Source organism: Dasypus novemcinctus, chromosome X, assembly GCF_030445035.2.
Source record: "Dasypus novemcinctus isolate mDasNov1 chromosome X, mDasNov1.1.hap2, whole genome shotgun sequence".
NCBI classification, from domain to species: Eukaryota; Metazoa; Chordata; class Mammalia; order Cingulata; family Dasypodidae; genus Dasypus; species Dasypus novemcinctus.
Window position 1 is genome coordinate 43,072,024 of NC_080704.1, and position 18,191 is coordinate 43,090,214.

The 18,191-nt window shown below is 41.1% G+C and overlaps 1 protein-coding gene across 1 annotated transcript in view; it reads left to right on the forward strand.

Moving 5' to 3' along the window:
- Window positions 1-997: 997 nt before the first annotated feature.
- Window positions 998-18,191, forward strand: part of XK (X-linked Kx blood group antigen, Kell and VPS13A binding protein) — a 64,855-nt gene continuing 47,661 nt past the window's right edge. Inside the window, exons 1-2 of the mRNA XM_058292215.2 lie at window positions 998-1,461; window positions 10,237-10,499. Of these exons, the coding sequence (XP_058148198.1) occupies window positions 1,217-1,461; window positions 10,237-10,499 (508 nt within the window). The 5' untranslated portion in view covers window positions 998-1,216. The remainder of the gene's footprint in view (window positions 1,462-10,236; window positions 10,500-18,191) is intronic.

Here is an 18,191-nt window from a genome sequence, read left to right on the forward strand (position 1 = left end):
GTCCTGGTACCTCTCAGCTGTTGGCTAAATCCTCCCATAAACCCTTATAAATAGATTTTCCCATGTCACATAAGAACCAAGAAAAACAGTCCTTTATGTTCTCTCACTCTTCATTGTTTTTTGCCTTGATTCCTACTGAATCTATTCTATCACATTCTATTTGTGTTTACATCATTTTCCTAAGAAAAAGGCCAGAGAGGCCTTAAGATTGAGGAAATCACCCAATTTCATCAGGGAAAGGGATCTTATAATTACTAAAGTATAATCACTTTATGGAACGGTTAGAAGCTGAGTTTCAGAACCATTTAGTGACTTCATCAGGGTAGTAAGGGGCAGGAGCCCATTCTGGGTCCAGAAGATGGTCACCAGTTCAATGGGTGAAAAGAGGTTGTATTATTGTTAGGGCACACACCAGCAAGCCGAGGTCTGCCTGGTGTAGAAATCTGCTTCCTTATTAGGTTGTGGTCTTTGCCGTGTCTGAATTAGTCACAGTTATCAGGGAATACATTTCGTGGGCAGTTTTCTTGGGACGAAAGGTGTTGACTCCAAGAGATTATCTCTGAAGCTCTTTAACCTTTGGAAGCAAAGCCTCGGACCACTATATAAGTGGAAGGGGCATGCTTACATGCACAGCGGTAAGTTAAATCTTTGTGGTGGGTGCACGCTAATATACTATCACTTTGAAAAGCATCTGTGTGGTCTCATTTTTAATGACCGGAAAAGCTGGTCCTTTGAAGAATCAGTCTTTCGCTAGGCTCAGAAAAGGCGTCCAGACACCAGTTCTGGGCCCTCTCTGGTGCAGTTTGACAAAGGGATGTGAAGGGTTTCTAGGCGAGAACGTCTGCCAAGGGACTCTAGGACCCAGAGGCTGCTCGCAGGACAAACAGGGCCCGCAGTATCGTTTTGAGCTCCAGGCGAGACCGGTCGGGGACCCGGGTTCGCGGCCCGCCTGGGGGCCGTCGCCACACCGCCGCGGCGGGCACTCGGGCGCGCGGGCGGCGCACGGTGCGCGAGGGCGTGTCTCTGCGGGGCCGCGCTCCCCGCCCCACCCCAATCCTGCCGGCCGCCTCTGGGCCCAGCTCCAGAGCCCCGGCCCGCCGGCCGGGCCCCCGCGCCCTCGGCGGGCGGCGCAGAGCGCGAGAGCAGGTCGGGGACGGGCATGCAGGGGGCCCCTCAGGCTGTAGCCCCCACTGGTGCGCGCTGCTGACGCGCGGAGATGAAATTCCCGGGCTCGGTGCTGGTGTCCGTGTTTCTGTTCGTGGCCGAGACGACGACGGCGCTGTACCTGAGCAGCACCTACCGCTCGGCCGGGGACCGCATGTGGCAGGCGCTGACTTTGCTTTTCTCCCTGCTGCCCTGCGCGCTCGTGCAGCTCACGCTCCTCTTCGTGCACCGCGATTTCAGCCGCGACCGGCCCCTCGTGCTGCTGCTGCACCTGCTGCAACTCGGGCCACTTTTCAGGTGCGTGCGGCGCGTGCGGACCCCAGAGCCCAGGCCAAGACCCCCTTCCCCGCCCCCAGCCATTTTCTCCCACCTGCCCTTGCGGGGCGTGGGGATGGAGGAACACGGCCTTCCGGTAGGGACTGGTGGCTGGACCAGGGGCTGGGCCCAAGGCCAGTCTGCCCTGCTCCCCAGTCTCACCGTTGCAGCCGCAGGAACGCGGCAGAATCCAGGGAAAATGGTAATAAAGCTGGTGCGTACTGTGTTCCTGGTAGGTTGGACCATGTGAAATTGCCGATCCTCGTTTGATTTTGACCAGCAAAAACGGCAGTTTCATGTAGTTCAAATTCATAAGATACACTCTTTTTCCGTGGTCATTTGGGTTCTGGCAAAATTGGCTTATGTGACCACAGTGTTTTCAAAACCACAGTGACAGCGAAGGAGTAGATGGATTATTTAATTTTATCAAACGCTCATGGTTTTTACTGTGTGCCAGGTGCTGTTTTAAACACTTTACAAATATACAAAAGTTAAAATATTTACAAATATTCAGCTCTCCTATAGAACTCTGTAAATCCCTGCATCAGTTTTTGTTCCTGGTAATTTTTAAAATGAATATTACAGAGTGTGGAAACATATGGGGTTATAGAAATGTCTTCCGGGGCTTATGAACATAGCCATTAAAGCTTGTGCACAATGCGCCATGAATACAAAACTTGTGTCTTAAGACAAATTATTAGCAATATTTCCAGAAATTAATTTTCATTACCACAAAACAAATAGAATTATGCAGTAATGAGTGGATCTTTTTTTTAAGGACCTTGATAAGAGTTTAAGGCGTGTTGTTTTCATATTTTTATGGCTATGGCAAAACAAAAGGTGTATACCTGGATTAAAAATAAATTTATAGTACTAAACTTTAGAGATAGGGGATAGAGGAATTAAAGAGGTAGAAAGGCCAGAGACACACCTCAGCTGCCAGAAAGTTCAGCTAGGCAGGATTCTTTCCTACCAGGAAATATGCGTCCCTTGTCCCCATTCACATAAATACAAAATCAAGTGGCAAGATAGATTTTACAAAACGCTATTATAAAAGTTTTGCACTTAATATTAAAGACATCCATCCCAGCTGGCACTCAGAATATTGACCTGTAATTTACACACAGTTCTGACAAATTTGGTGAATAAGTTACTCCTCTTCCAGAAGCTGCAAAATCCTAGAAAGGAAGGGAAGCAGGTACACTGGCAAGAGTGAGAAGTTACTACTGTGGTCCTGCTGATAGCAAGGGAAGAGGCAGGTTTAAAAAAAAAGGAAAGTGGGAGAGGGGAAGTTAAAATCCTGCAACCATTTAGTGCCTGGAGTCATTTAGTGTCAGGAGAGTTAACCCTCCCTTACTGGGTAGGCCCTGTTTTCTTGGTGGTATTACAGTTGTAAAATAACTGATCTGACCTTGGATAAGATACTTATCACTTGAACCTCACTTTCCTCATCCCTTAAAAAGTAACATCCTAGTTCATGATGTTGAAGTGAGTTGACAGAAAAGGGAACTGACCTTTCCCCAGTGCTTCTTGTGCTAGGTGGTTTGGATGGGTTCGGATCGGTTCATTGAATCCTTGCCATGAGATAGATGTAATTGTCACCATTTTATAGATGAAGAAAATGAAGCCCAGGACCACACTCACATGGCATCTTAGAAATGGAGTTGGGTTAACTATGCACAGTGTAAAAAGGCAGCGAAGAGTACAGTATATTTTATCAATAGTGCCATCTTAAATTAAGAAAAAGTTTGGTCATCTCAGTAAAATTTAAAAATTGAATACAACCTAAATGGTCATCCAAGTAAATGTTAATAATCTATCATTGCTGCCATTATAATGCTTCTAAATACTAGGAGTAACACGAAACAAAACTTAATGTCATTAGCAACCAAGATTTTCAGCCTAGAAAAAAAGATATACAAATAAAAACAAAGAAGTTGAGTAAAATTTCCGTATTAATTTTGAACTGCAAATATCAATATGAACTGATTTATTTTTCTTTCTGAAAATATCATTTTAATTTTTATATAGTTGAATAGGTCTGTTTCTTATTTCATGTAACATCTGGATATCAAGTCTTTTTAAAAAAATAGAGAGGATGTAGGTTTACAGAAAAATCATGTAAAGAATACAGAATTCTCATATACCCCCTGTTGTTGACACTTTGCATTAGTGTGGTACCTTTGTTACAATTAATAAAAGAATGTTAAAATTAAAAAAAAACTTAATGATACAACATTATGTAAAAAAAAAAAAAAGCAGAATGAAAAATATAATCCTGAGCTCAAAGGATACGTATCAGGATGTTAAGTGTTCTTATTTCTGGATGGTGGGTTCATTGATGATTTTAATTATTGCCTGCAAAAATATAGAAAACTATGTAATTTTCTTCTTTGTTATAAAAATTTCCCTATTTTTCTGCTTTTAAAGTACACATATTTTAACTTTATTAAAGAAAGGAAAAGTTTGATGCTTTAAAAAGATAATCGTCTTCTATGTAGGAAGTTTCAACGTTACCAAAAGACGTATTTCCAGCAAGTTCTGAATGGGTCATTGCCTTCTTATGGGAAAAAAAGCCAAAACAAAACAACAAAGCAGCAAACAACCCCTTCCATCAACAAGGACTCTGTCATTCTAAAGCAGCTGATTTATTTCAAGGAGATATTGAACCCATGATCTTACAGCTGAGATATATAAAATATGCTTCTAGGTCTGTTCCATATGAAAAGAAAAGCAATTTGTTGTGTATATTAGCATGACTTACTGTCTTACTGGAAGTACTTTCTATTGACTTTCATTCTATCTTAAATCTAAGATATCAGCTTTACAGACAGGAAAAAATTATTTGTCCCGAGGAAAGAAGAGTCATGGTGTTTCTTCCCCCCTTACTGACTGGACTTAGTAATATTTCTAAATTGTTTTTGGAAAGTTTAGCTCTATTTACCTTTGGGTGGGTATTAACCAAACCCATGCTCTTTTTAGGTGAGATACTGTTTTGTTTTGTTTTTGTTTTGTTTTTTGAGTTCACTTAGGATAATGGCCTGGTTAAACTATAATACATTTCACTGTAATAATTATGGGTTAAATACAACAAATTAGGCCCCAGTCCTCTTTTCCATTAGGGAGACATTGGGAATAAGAATACTTCATTTATACTAGTCTTATATTTGAAGTGGTAGTTGCAGTTTGTATGGATGGTTGCTTATTTTTTTTTTTTTTAATTTTTTTATTTTTTATTGACTTTGTAATAATATTACATTAAAAATATATATGTGAGGTCCCATTCAACCCCACCCCCCCACCCCCCCTCTCCCCCCCCCAACAACACTCGTTCCCATCATCATGACACATCCATTGGATTTGGTAAGTAGGATGGTTGCTTATTAATGATGGGATCCCATTCTTGGGTTTGAAAGGTATAAAAATTAGGTAATGCCTTGAATGAATTTTTTTCCTATTGTAAGGAAAATCTTACAGGGAATGAAAATAGATATTCTGGAAAATCAGAAAAAAAATCCTCTTATCAAGAAAGAATTTTGGAAAATATTTCTGTTTATCATTCTTTTATAATTATGCTAATTTTAATTAATTAGGAGAAGGAATAAATATAAATAAGTTACATGGTCAAGAAATTTCCCCCATTTTTCATTACTGTTATAATAAGGAAAAAATGGTACAATGAAAAATCTGGTTTTATAAAATAAAGGCTAAGAGGTTCCGATAATCTTTACAGAACACTACAAAAGTATTCACCATAGCATTTCTCTATAGTAAACTTTCAAGAGAATTTAAAATAATAATTGCCTTTATTTGAAGAACATTTTTTCCATTTGCAAAGTGCTTTCACATACAGTATTTAATTTCATCTACTGTAAAACCCTGTAAGTTAAGTGTCATTATCTTTTTTTCACAGTTGAGGAATTGAGGCTCAGTGAGATTAAGTGGCTTTTCAAAGGTCACAAGGTGCTTTCTATTTCACCAGTTTGGTTCTTGTGTAGCCTTGCAGAGCATGTCTGTCAGATGAAGATAACAGGACTTATGGGAAATCATAATGAGTATTTCTTTGAAAAACTATTTTTCTTAACCACCTTAGAGACCTTCTGGTACCACAAGTTACTTATGCTGGTGCCAGTACACACAATTTCCACGAAATGCTGTAGCTATATGATGCTTAAAAATGGCATAAAGTGAAGTAGTGGATCAACTTACTGATTATGTACATACATCAGGGGTCAGGAAACTATGCCCGCAAGCCAATTCCACCCTATCACCTTTTTGGTAAATAAAGTTTTATTGGAACATAGCCAGTGTATGTATCGCCTATGGCTGCTTTTGAGCTAAAATGGCAGAGTTGAGTAGTTGCAACACAGACCATGGCTTGTAAAACCTAAAATATTTACCCTCTGGCTCTTTACAGAAAAATCTTGCCAACCCTTGCCAACTCAATTACTGAAAAACTACCTTGAATCATTTTGAGGAAAATGCCTAATTTTTGGCATTATTTAAAAAAACTGCTTAAGCAAAAACCAAAAGCCAAAAATGTTGGGGTTGGGAAGTGAACTTGGCCCAGTGGATAGGGTGTCTGCCTACCACATGGGAGGTCCGCGATTCAAACCCCAGGCCTCCTTGACCCGTGTGGAGCTGGCCCATGCACAGTGCTGATGCACACAAGGAGTGCCGTGCCACACGGGTGTCCCCCGCGTAGGGGAGCCCCATGCGCAAGGAGTGCTCCCAGTAAGGAGAGCTACCCAGCACAAAACAAAGTGCAGCCTGCCCAAGAATGGCGCCCCACACACGGAGACCTGACACAACAAGATGATGCAACAATAAGAAATACAGATTCCCGGTGCCACTGATAAGGATAGAAGCAGTCACAGAAGAACACACAGCAAATGGACAAAGAGAGCAGACAACTGGTGGGGGGGCTGGGAGGGAAAGGGGAGATAAATAATAATAATAAATCTTTAAAAAAAAAGGTTGGGATAATTGGATAAGTCAGAATTCTAAGAATAGTTTATGCTTATCAGTGTTCTTAACCAGTAGTGGTAGGAGGGCTTGGGGCTTTGTTTCACAAATTTATTGAACATCTACTGTGTGTGAAACCCTGTGCTAGGACAAATGTGCTAAATACCTGGGAAAAACAGTGGATTGGGAGGAGAGCACCTGGACTTCAGGGCCATCTCTGCCATTAACTCATTCTGAGACCTTCCTTCATTTCCACATCCAAGGTGGCAATGGCCCCTCTGGCTGATCAACAAGTTTCCTTTCCTCTAAACTTTTCAAGTATTTCTACTTCCAAAAAGTCCCTTGCAGCTGAGACAAGAGGATTTCTTGCTCTTCTGTGAACCCTCATTTGATTCATTCACCTCTTTGCATGAGCTGATGCTTTTTTTTTAATAGATTTTTTTTCTCTCCCCTTCCCTCCCTGCCCCCCGCCTTGGCGCCGTTGTCTGCTTTCTGTATCCATTCCCTGTGTGTTCTTCTTTGTCTGCTTGCATTCTTGTCAGCAGCACCTAGAATCTGTGTCTCATTTTTGTTGCATCATCTTGCTGAGTCAGTTCTCCGTGTGTGCAGCGCCATTTCTGGGCAGTCTGCACTTTTTTCAAGCTGGGCGGCTCTCCTTACAGAGCGCACTCCTTGCACGTGGGGCTCCCCTACGTGGGGGATACCCCTGTGTGGCACGGCACTCCTTGCATGCATCAGCACTGCGCGTGGGCCAGCTCCACACGGGTCAAGGAGCCCGGGCTTTGAACCTTGGACCTTCCATGTGGTAGGTGGACGCCCTATCCATTGGGTCAAATCCGCTTCCCTAATGCTTCTTTTTTATCTTTAAAAACTCTAAACTTGATTTTATTATGCAAGTAAAGGATGCTTATTGTTGAAAAGACCAAACAGCAGAAAACATATAAGCACAAAGAAAAAAGTAAAACCTCTAATTCGACTGTATTAAGAGAACAATTTTTAAAAGATTTATTTTATTTATTTCTCCCACATCCTTCCATTGTCTACTCTCTGTGTCCATTTGCTGTGTGTTCTTCTGTGTCTGCTTGTGTTCTTATTAGGCCACTCTGGGAACTGATCCTGGGACCTTCTGGAATGGGAGAGGCGATCATTCTCTTGCACCACCTCAGCTCCCTAGCCTGCTACATCTCTTATTGTCTGTTCTGTGTGTCTTTGTGTTGCGTCATTTTGCTGTTTCAGCTCTCCATGTGGGCTAGCACTCCTGCACTGGGCAGCACTCCACTCAGGCCAGCATTCCGCTTGGGCCAGCATTCCACATGAGCCAGCTCAGCACACATGCCAGCTTGCCTTTACCAGGAGGCCCTGGATATCAAACCCCGAACCTCCTATATGGTAGATGGGAGCCCAATTGCTTGAACCACGTCTGCTTCCCAGGAGAACAATTCTTAAAAGTTTTATCGCATAACCTTGCTAATATTTTTAAAGTGGTGTGCTGGTAAACTTTCTCTCTGGGGGTGGGGAGGGTAGAGAGAGGGTGCTGATTTTGCAAGTTTGCTGATTTCAGTGATGTAAATACTCTCATCATCAAGCTGCCAGTGGTTTAACAACTGTCTTCAAAATTCTGACTATTTAACTGTTGGTTCTCCTGAGTCAGTATGAGCCAGCTCAAGCACTCCATTATATGTATATATTTATATGAAATTTATCTATATTTGTATATGTAATTTTTACAAAAAATGGAATTATAAATATATATTCTAGTGTAATTTGCTTCTTTCACTTAGCAAATATCGTAAACATCTCTATATATCTGTAAGTTTAGACCTATACCATAAATTTTTAGTACTGCGTCATATTTCATTGATGGATATATAATGGTTTAACCACTTTAAAAAAATTGTTGGACTTTTAGAATTTTTCAGAGTTTTGCTATTGTAAACAATGCTCTGTTGTTTTTATTTTTTTGCAATAGGCTTTCTTTTTAAATGAGTTAATGTATGGGAAGTATTTTATAAACTGAAAGTGGTATACAAATATTGATTTTTCATTATCATCATTCTATTTATGTCTCATTTGCTGATTTAGATTGCAAAGGACCTCAGAAGGAGGCAGGGATATCCAGTTGTTTTTGCATTCCCCACAACACTTAAGAAAGTGTGTCTGCATTCAGCACATATTTGAGAAATAAAGATGATGGTCAGTTTGCTTTGTTTCCTAGTCCTTGTGGATAGCAGCCAACAATGCGAAATGGCTAGGCTTCGTACAGTCTTCAGTCCTAGCTCTGAGTTTTTCCCCAGAGGGAATTCAGTTGGACCAGCTAGGCTTGAACTCATGACCTTAACTTCATTAACATTATATTCGACTGAACAAACTGGCCCAGGCTGCTTTACATATTTTCATATGTAAATTGTTTGCATGACCCCACTTCGCAAAATGTAGTATACAGACCTCTGACCTGCCACTTGCATGTTTACACACACACAGTGCTATAAGCCTTTTTTCTTTCAGAAAGAAATGAACAAAGGTAATGATCACACAGTGTGTCCGTTTTGTCCTTGCCAGGGAAGTTCCTGCATCTCCTCTCTTATATCAAGCTTTACTTTATTATCTCAAATTATAAATGTGTTACCAGTGCCATAGTCGCCTTGAGGTGAGAGTACAAAGTTAACAACTTTCAGTAAAATAGATGAAACCATAAAATCTTCTGGGAACATTATAAAGTTGTTATAAAAATGTATGTTTGGTGATAAATGTCCTTTAACAATTTTTGAGCCTAAGGCTATGGTCATTTTTCATACTACTAGGGAAAACCCAATTCTTCCCAGAATTTTATTATAAAAATTTTCAAACATACAGAAGAAAACTTGAAATAATTATACAGTGAGCCCCTGATAAGAACCTACCACCTTGATTCTGTAATTAACATTTAGTTAATTTGTTTATCACATATCTAACCGTCCCTTTTTCTATCCCTCTGTCCATTTGGGTTTATGTGTGTGTGTGCACATCAAAGTAAATCGCACACATCAGTACTCTTCCTTCAGCATTCATATGATTGCTTAGAGAGGAAAACCAATTTTAAAATCCAGGTATTTTGTCAGTCTAGAGACTGACAAAGGCTCCCTAAGGCTTTGTCCCTAGGGAAAACTCGGCCGTTCATAAATAAGACATACCTGGCAGGTCCAGGTGTGATTGATTTTGCACTGGCCCATGAGGGCTTATGGGAATGGAGAGATAGGTAATGTATAGTGGTCTTCCAGGGGAGTGCTAGATGGCAAGCTGCCCTGTGTTGGAGGATCTTCCCACTATAGATAGCTTCTGCTTTAACTGGGGTGGCTTTGGGGCATCTTTTAGATGTGGAGTATTTAGACGTATTATCACCATCCTTCACTGCAGTGTGGCAAGGTAGGTAATACCTCATTTTGTTATTGTGGGAAAGGACACGAGGGTTAAGTGGCTTGCCTTGGGCTGTGTGGCTAATCAGTTTGAGGAAGGAGAATTGAATATTTTTCTATAATTCCAGAGCCTAAGCCACTTTCTTTTCTCTGCTTGGCTTCCTTGACTCAGTGGCTATCAGTGTCACCTTTCAATTTGGTTTTCACTGGCCTGTTGGATGATCTCAAGAGGATGGCCTACTACAAACTAATCCTTGGAGTGGATGATTTTAGAGGAGTGGCTAAAGTTGAAAATACTCAGGTCAAATCTTTGAAAATTAGCCTAAATGTAAGTGGAATGACTGAGAAAAGACAGAATCCAGTCTGCCTCTGATTGTCATGACTTGTTGATTTTTTCCAGGTGTTTTGAAGTCTTCTGCATCTATTTTCAGTCAAGCCATATTGAAGAACCTTATGTCAGCATCACCAAGAAGCGGCAGATGCCCAAAAATGGCCTCTCAGAGGAGATCGAGAAGGAGGTGGGCCAGGCAGAGGGCAAGCTATTCACCCACCGATCTGCATTCAGCCGGGCATCGGTGATCCAGGCTTTCCTGGGCTCAGCCCCACAGCTGACCCTTCAGCTGTATATAAGCATCTTGCAGCAGGATGTTACTGTCGGAAGATGTATGTATGGTTTTGATTTCTGTCTGGATTTGGGCATCAAAGTGGGAAGCAAAGCATACAGTTCATTCTGTTTCAAGTGAAATTCATTCACACATGCATTCAGTCCTGAGCCTGTGTTCCAATAACTAAACCCAAAACTTAGTGAATTAAAATGATAGCATTTGTTTTCCTTATGAATCTGCAATTTGGGCAGGGCTCAGAAGGAGTAGTTCACCTACGGTCCATTCACCATTAGCCATATGGCTCAAAGGTTGGGGGACCTTAAAGCTCATTTACACACATCTTGTGGTTTATGCTGACTTTTGCTGGGGGCTCGTTTCTTCTACATTTGATCTCTCCAGATGGACTAGTTTCGCCTTGCTCATAGCATGGTGGCTGCTTCCAAGGCAAGTGTCTTAAGAATGAGAGTCTATCAGGCAAAGCTGTATCATCTTTTGTGATCCAGCCTTGAAAGTCATGCATCATCGTTCTGCTGCATTCTATCTGTTGAAGCAACCAAAGTCCTGCCCAGGTTCAAGGGGAGGGAAATAGAATCTGCTTCTTGTTGGGGAGTGGCAAGATTCTGGAGATCGCGTGGGACCAAAAATACTACTGTGGCCACTTTTAGAAAATACAGCTTGTTTTGGATGAAAGGTACTTCTGGACTTCTTTGGATTCTGCCCCTATCGTTCAGTGATATTTCTAAACCAGCCAAAATGATTTTAACACCTTATTTGTGGTGAATGATGGAGTCAAGGCTACTTTCCTGTCTTCTTGAAATTTTAATAGGTAGATTAGTTTTAAAATGAATACAGTTTTCTAACCTCTGGGCTATTCTCACATCATCACATTGAGGGCAGATTTTGATTAGGCCAACTTTCAAAAAAATTTCTACTTACATTGGAAACATGAAAAGTCTTCGAATGCAAAGAGAAATAACTCCTCCTAAATATTAATATTATGGGTAAATGAAAACTAGATGGCTGATAACTCATTTTTGCTGATCTGTACTAAAATTTAAAAGTCTCGGTTGGAAGAATATTTTCAGAAAACACAAAAATTGAAATTTAAAAAAAAATTGCTCTTACTAACTTTATTCCCCTGAATTTTATCCTCTTTCTGTCTATATTTTAGGTTTGGTGGTAAAAGCTCTTAATTTTTGACTGGGTCACAGAGTATTTGCATGTCACTACAGAGTTGAATAATTGCTACAAAGATTATATGGCCCCAAAAGCCTAAAGTATTTACTATCTGTCCTTTACAGGAAAAGTTTGCCAACCTTTATTATAGTTTTTCAGACAGAATTTCTTTCAAGAAAATAAAACCTATCTTGAAAAGTGTAATTGTCACATGGAATATTTTTGAGATGCTCCCCAAGAACTTGGAAAAATATAAGGTCTTTGGAGAGTCAAAGGATAAGTCAATTAGATATGGAAAAAGAGGTGGGTGTGGTCTTCTTAAAAAGACAGGTGGCTGCCATTTATACAGGTTTTGACTAACCCTCTTTATTGCCTTACTGTATCTGAGGAAAGAATCTGTTACCCATCAGGAAAAAGAAAATTATAAATGGAGCATGGACTAAGATGTATAACAGGCAGTTGTTGGTAGTATCCATCATGTGGTTAGGAATGAATTTGGTGTAAGGGACAGAAACCTAGCCAAATGGTTCAACAACCTTGGGTTTATTTTGCTCATCTAACAAGTAATTAGAGGTAAGGAGTAATTGGCATCATTTCATCTACTCATGATGGCAAAGTTGATGCCCTTGAAATTCTATTGGCCTTTCTCTTGGTTGCTACTGTAGCACCAGTCATCATAACTGCACTGAAGGCAGGAAGGGGTGAAGGGGGAAGGACAAGTATCTTTCTCCTTTTATTAGTAAATAAATGCTTTCCCAGAAACCTCCCTAGTAGATTTTGCCTTAGGTCTCACCACATTTGGTCACATGGTCACCTAGCTGCATGGGATGCTTAGAAAACTGCTTATAGGAATGCTTGCCCTTATTGGCTTAGACAGCTATTCTTCAAACTTCCCTGATGATGATTAGAGTCATCTGGGAGTCTGTTAAATACACAGATTACCAGACCTGTTTCTTGGAAATTGTCATTTACCAGGTCTGAGATGGGAGCCCAGAATATATCTTCTTATTTTATTTCTCTTTTGTTTTTTAAACAAGTGTTCCAAGTGATTTCTATCATCAGGAAAATTTAGACGCACTGGCTTAGACTAGTCATGGCCTGTCAGGGGTTGGGCCCTGGCTACCCAGAACACAATCATGTTTTCTTAAAAGGCAATGGGAGGGTGGGTAGGTAGTGTCTGCCACATCATATAATGCAGTCTATATCCATAGAAATATTCATTGTCTTAATAGGAGAAGGACACAGAGTCTATCAGAATCTGATCCTTTTAAACATTCCAGTCCTGTATCTCCTCTCGCTCTGTTTCTGAGATTCTGAATCGGAATTCTGTGCTCTCCAAGCAAACATTGATGAGTTTGGCCTTGGCAGAACTTTCCCTTAGGGAGAGAAAGCCAGACTAGTGGTCCTCTGGAGAGTTTTTTTTTTAAAGATACAATTCACATGCCATAAAATTCATCCTTGTATACAACTCAGTGTTTTTTTTTCTTTGTATATTCACAGAGTTGTGCAGATATCACCACTGTCTAATTTTAGAATATTTTTACCACGCTAAAAAGAAACCCCATGCCCATTAGTAGTCATCCCCCATCTCCACTCCTGCCAGCCTGTGACAACCACTAATCTACTTTCCATCTCTATGGATGAGCATATTTATGTTTCACATAAATGGAATCATTTTATTTTTCATCATCAATGAGTAACAGGCACTGTGTCTGTGAGCTTCATTCTTGAGTGAGTTTTGCCGTCCTGAGACACCTCATGTCTATTCAGCATCCAGTGGAGGCTTGATTAAGTCTCTGGACCCTGAAGGGTGGATTGCGCCAAGACTCAGGTGGGCATGTCAAGGTTACTCTGCTCTGTGAAGGCTCCTACAGCCAGTCATTTAACCAGCTTGAACCTCACAGTGCCCTATTCGCCGCCACTCCAGGTAGTAGTGCTGACTGATGATACTAACAACTTTTTGTGAGCTCTTGTTTTGTGCTCAATTCTTTAGGGACATGGAATTTTCATGGCATTATCTCCATCTTACTAAGAGAAAAACTGTGCTGACAGTCCATCAGAGGAGCTGGGATTTGGGGTTAGATTTGTCTGACTTCATTCATTCATTCAAATAGCACGTCCTTAACAAATAGCTGCATATATATCTTCTTCTGTATGTAGCAGGTACTCAAGCAAGATTCCCCAAGATACAGCCAGGCCTGATTCTCTAGTGATTGTTGGAGGTTTGGGCCTCTGGCTATGCAAGCCACACCCTGCTCAAAATTGTGGAGAGATGGTAGTGTCAGGTAGAGGAAGAAGGCAATTTGCTCTGTCCCCTCTGCCTGGTGACTCACCCTCTCTGTCCACTCTCTACCCATCTGTCAAAGCAGAAGGACCTGGTATGGCCTTTGCTTACCTGGCAGGAGTAGCTTAACAAATGGAGGAAATGGTGTTGAAGTTTTGTTTAAAGCTCTTTGGAATATTTATTTGTATAAATCCAGGAAACCTTTCTTGCCGTATACCTATCAAACCTCATATTTGCAGAATGCTCATTATCACAAAGTTCATCCCACAAATTGCTGATTCATTAGAGAGACCCATGGAGCACTTCTCTCATTAGCCAAGCTCAGCTCTTACTCTTCCGTTTGTTTCTGTAGCAAGCAAACCTCTCCCCAGCAACTGCCCATGGAGATTCACCTTCAGCTGATCACACAACGGCACAAACAGTAACACCCCCATCCCGGAAATGAAGAAGCTTTGTGTCCAGGGTATGGGCTTTCCTATTCCAGTGTCCAACTTTATAGTGAATATCTCTAGGGGGGTAGAACCAGGGAACTAGTGATTACTAAGATTTTGTTGTGTTGGTTAAAGAGCAGTCTGCATGTTAATTGTTTATTTTGGCTTGTGGCTGTGGATTGTAGCACAAAACATAGTCTCTTGGATACTTCTCAGGACAGTATCATAGAGGGCTTGATTCCAAGCCTAAGAAACCATAGCAGGGGGTAAGCCATGTGGGGGTCAGGGATATGTGTGGTCAGGGGTCAGACCTCACGGTCTATACAGTGGCCATGGTAGGGGGTAATCCAGGTGGGGGTTAGCAGTGCTATATGGTTAGGAAGTCAGACTTCATGGTCTACACAGTAGCCAACGGGTAATGGGCATGATGACTCCTGTAAGGAGACAGACTTCCTAGGCTCTCAGGATCCCTGATCTCTGAGATACAGCCAGAGGATGAGCTTTTATGATCAGGTGTTGATAAGCCCTCTGCAAAGTCAATAAGGAGGGGAGAATGAGGCAGAATGAAACTACCATCCCTTAAAGAATTGTGTTTCAGCTGTGCTTGTGGATTATACAAGAAACTTGGGGACCAGGACTGGAAAAACATCCAGTATAAATCCAGGATCTGCCCCAATCCTCCTTCTTAACATCATAGGAATCTGATACTCAGGGGAGGAAGGATGACCGAGAGTGAGAATGGCTGCCCTTGGGAAAGCATCCGGCTACTCCAGTTTAGACCTTTTTGCACATTTTTAAAAGGTGGGAGGGGAGATAGCAAGGAAGCATTCCCTCAAGTTCGGGCACTGCAGCAAGGACACCCCATGTTTCCTGTGAAATCCACAAGCATAGTTGAAGCCCTGTTGGCAATGAGGAAGTTAAAACCAGGGTGAGCAGGACAGATACTGGGGAGGGTGTGGCTGCTAAACCAGGTCTGTGAGCAAAAGGCATCAGGGCAGGTTGGTGTCAGATACAGGTCAACACAGCAGAAAATATCCCATGTGAAAAGAGAACATTCCAGGAGTTGAGCCTTTGAGGAACTTGGAGGGTCAAGTTGACTTTGTGTTGGCATGAATGCAAGGCCTGGGAGCTAGGCTAGCCTTTCACTGAGAGCAGGAGCATTGTGAGCCCCAGGCTCCCCTTATCCCTGTATCTGACAGATCCTTACTCAAGTGTGGCAAACCCAGATTACTGTAAAGGTTTCTAAATGGTAGCCTCAGTTTTCGTACCTGTCGTAGCTGGCCATCAACAAACAGTTTGTGGACCAGTACTAGTCCAGGAACTACAGTGTGAATCCACAGCATAGTGAATTGGCTTTATTTTATTTTATTCTTTTAGGAGTACGGTTCTAAAACTAAGGAAGAGCAGAGGACACGACCTGCATTTGGTGTCATTTTAGTATCTTTTCTGCAGCGTCTTCATGAAAACAGAAAATCGGTCCTTCTTATATTTAAGATTATAGAATAAGACTGGGGAAAATACCTTTTGACTTTCTCAGTTAATACAAATCCAATCCTGTGAAAGGAAACCAATTTGCAAGAGGGTAGCACGTTAGATATTGGTGTTGGGAGATATTGGGGCTCTAATAAGTAGGAAGAAAGGAATTCACCAACTTGCCTGTAATAGAGAGACTTCATGACATGAAGAGGCAAAGTAGTAAAAGGAGAAGTAAGAGCACCAGGTTCTGGTCTCCAAGAAAGTGTAATTAACATGGGGGCACATCAGCTTCCTTGACAGTAAAATAGGGAAGTTGGATTAAATTTATTTCAAAAGTTTGATGGAGGTATAAAATCACCAGACTAGGACCTTTTCCTTATCTCTACTGGAAATGAATAAATGGTATAGAGGAGACAGGGATTTTTTTTCAATAGTCTCCATTTTATAGCCAAGGCCCCTGAGGCCCCGAGGTGGTAGCCATCTCTCCAGGGCCAGTGAGTAGCATAGCAGAGAAGAGGGACTGACTCTCCTCACCTGTCCTCAAGACTTTTTGCTATATCCTGAGAAAAAGGCCTGGAGATAGAAAAAGTGTTTAATGTTTTCCTCTGGGAAAAAGAAGCTGAACTCTTTAATACATAGTCTTATAGACTCTTGGATTTTTAGGAGAGACTCCCCACAGCCCTATCTCAATACTTTCCCTTCAGTCTTATTTGGGGAAGGCCAGATAGGTTAGGAGTAAAGGTCTGATTTCATTGCTCATGTCTTTGAACTTTGGTAACCCAAGTCTTGTTCCATTGCATATTGTGATAGCTGCATCATGAACCCATCTCTTCTCAACTAAGGCATTTTGGAAATTCTCACTGTGTCCACTGGCATGGCCTACATGTAGATTATGTGCTGACATCAGAACCCTCACCCAGGAGTCTACTCTTTGAAGTGTTGTCCTTTTCCTGGGGCCTCTGAGACACCTTGTTTCTGGAAGACAAGAAATCTGGCCTGTAGCTGATTGCAGAGCCTTCTGGGATCTGGAGTTGGCAGAGATTTGAAATGGCTGCGGGAACTTATTACTTAAGATTTTCGTAGGTGAAAAGCCTGGTGGGAGTATATAATGAGAATAATGCAAATGAAGAGGAAACTTGCTTTTTGCTGTGGCTAGCAAATGAGGTAATAAATTCAATCCAAAATAAAAGAGTTTTGGGGAGCAGGTGTATCTCAGTGGAGTACCTGCTTCGCATGTGCAAGGTCCTGGGTTCAATCCCCGGAGCCTCCTAGGGAAAAAAAAAAGAGTTTTGGACAAAATGTCAATAAGTATATAATAATTAAGACTATTTTCAAAGAAGTCTGGAATAGGTCCTAAATATCATATTTTAATAAAGTTCCATAGGTAGGTTTGATGTGCTTCCTAAATTGAATAGCCCTGGCCTAGAAATTGTCAGATTCAAATTTAGTAAGGTTGTGGGTAAACAAAGAAACCCAGAAGTTCTAACTGATAACAGTGTAGTGTTTTTCCTGATTATCATCAGGGAAAGCATCACCAAGACTATGATAAATAGAAAGACATTGTGGGTAGCAAGGGCATTAACAAATCTCTAGGACCCATACAGCATAGAATTTCTGAAAACATTAACAATATTTGCTCTATTCAAATTTAACTTAAGGAATGTTGAATACCTCTTTTGATTTGACAATTTTTCCCATGCAATTCATCAATTCTAATGTAGCAGATAAATCTGACTTTTCCTAGTTACCTCTGTTTCCATAAAAGGAAGGAACACATCTTTTTTATGTTCTAGGAGCCCTCTGAGAAATCTCCAAGACAGTTTTAGATGTAAAAGTTATGTTTTATTTATTTCATTTTTCATATGAGCATTCAATTTTGGGAAGGCAAAAATTAAAAGTTGCCTGGAGAATTGACCATGAGATAAGATAATCAGTGCCAGAATGCATGAATGGTTGTAGGCTGCCTATCTCTATTAACTAAAGTGACAAGATAATATTTAAATAAATATACAGAAGTCCTCAACACATTCAGAAACTTGGAACTTTTGTTTCTTTTATTTTAAAAAGAATAATCAAGGGCATGATGAAGTCAGAAAAAGTCTTTTTCTGGTGAGATGTAGAATCTACTATTTGGGCAGATGACATAGAAGATGATGTGGTAGGCCCCCAAAGATATTCAGGGCCTAACCCCCAGAGCCTGTGAATGTTGTTACTTTGTGTGGCAGGTCTTTGCAATGTGATTAAGTTAAGCATCTTGAAAAGTGGAAGTTATCCTGGATAACCTGGTTGGCCCTAAGTATAATTCCAAGTGTCCTTATAACAGGAAGGCAGGGGGGAAATTTGAGTACAGAAGAAGACAGTGTGACAACTGAATCTCCACTGC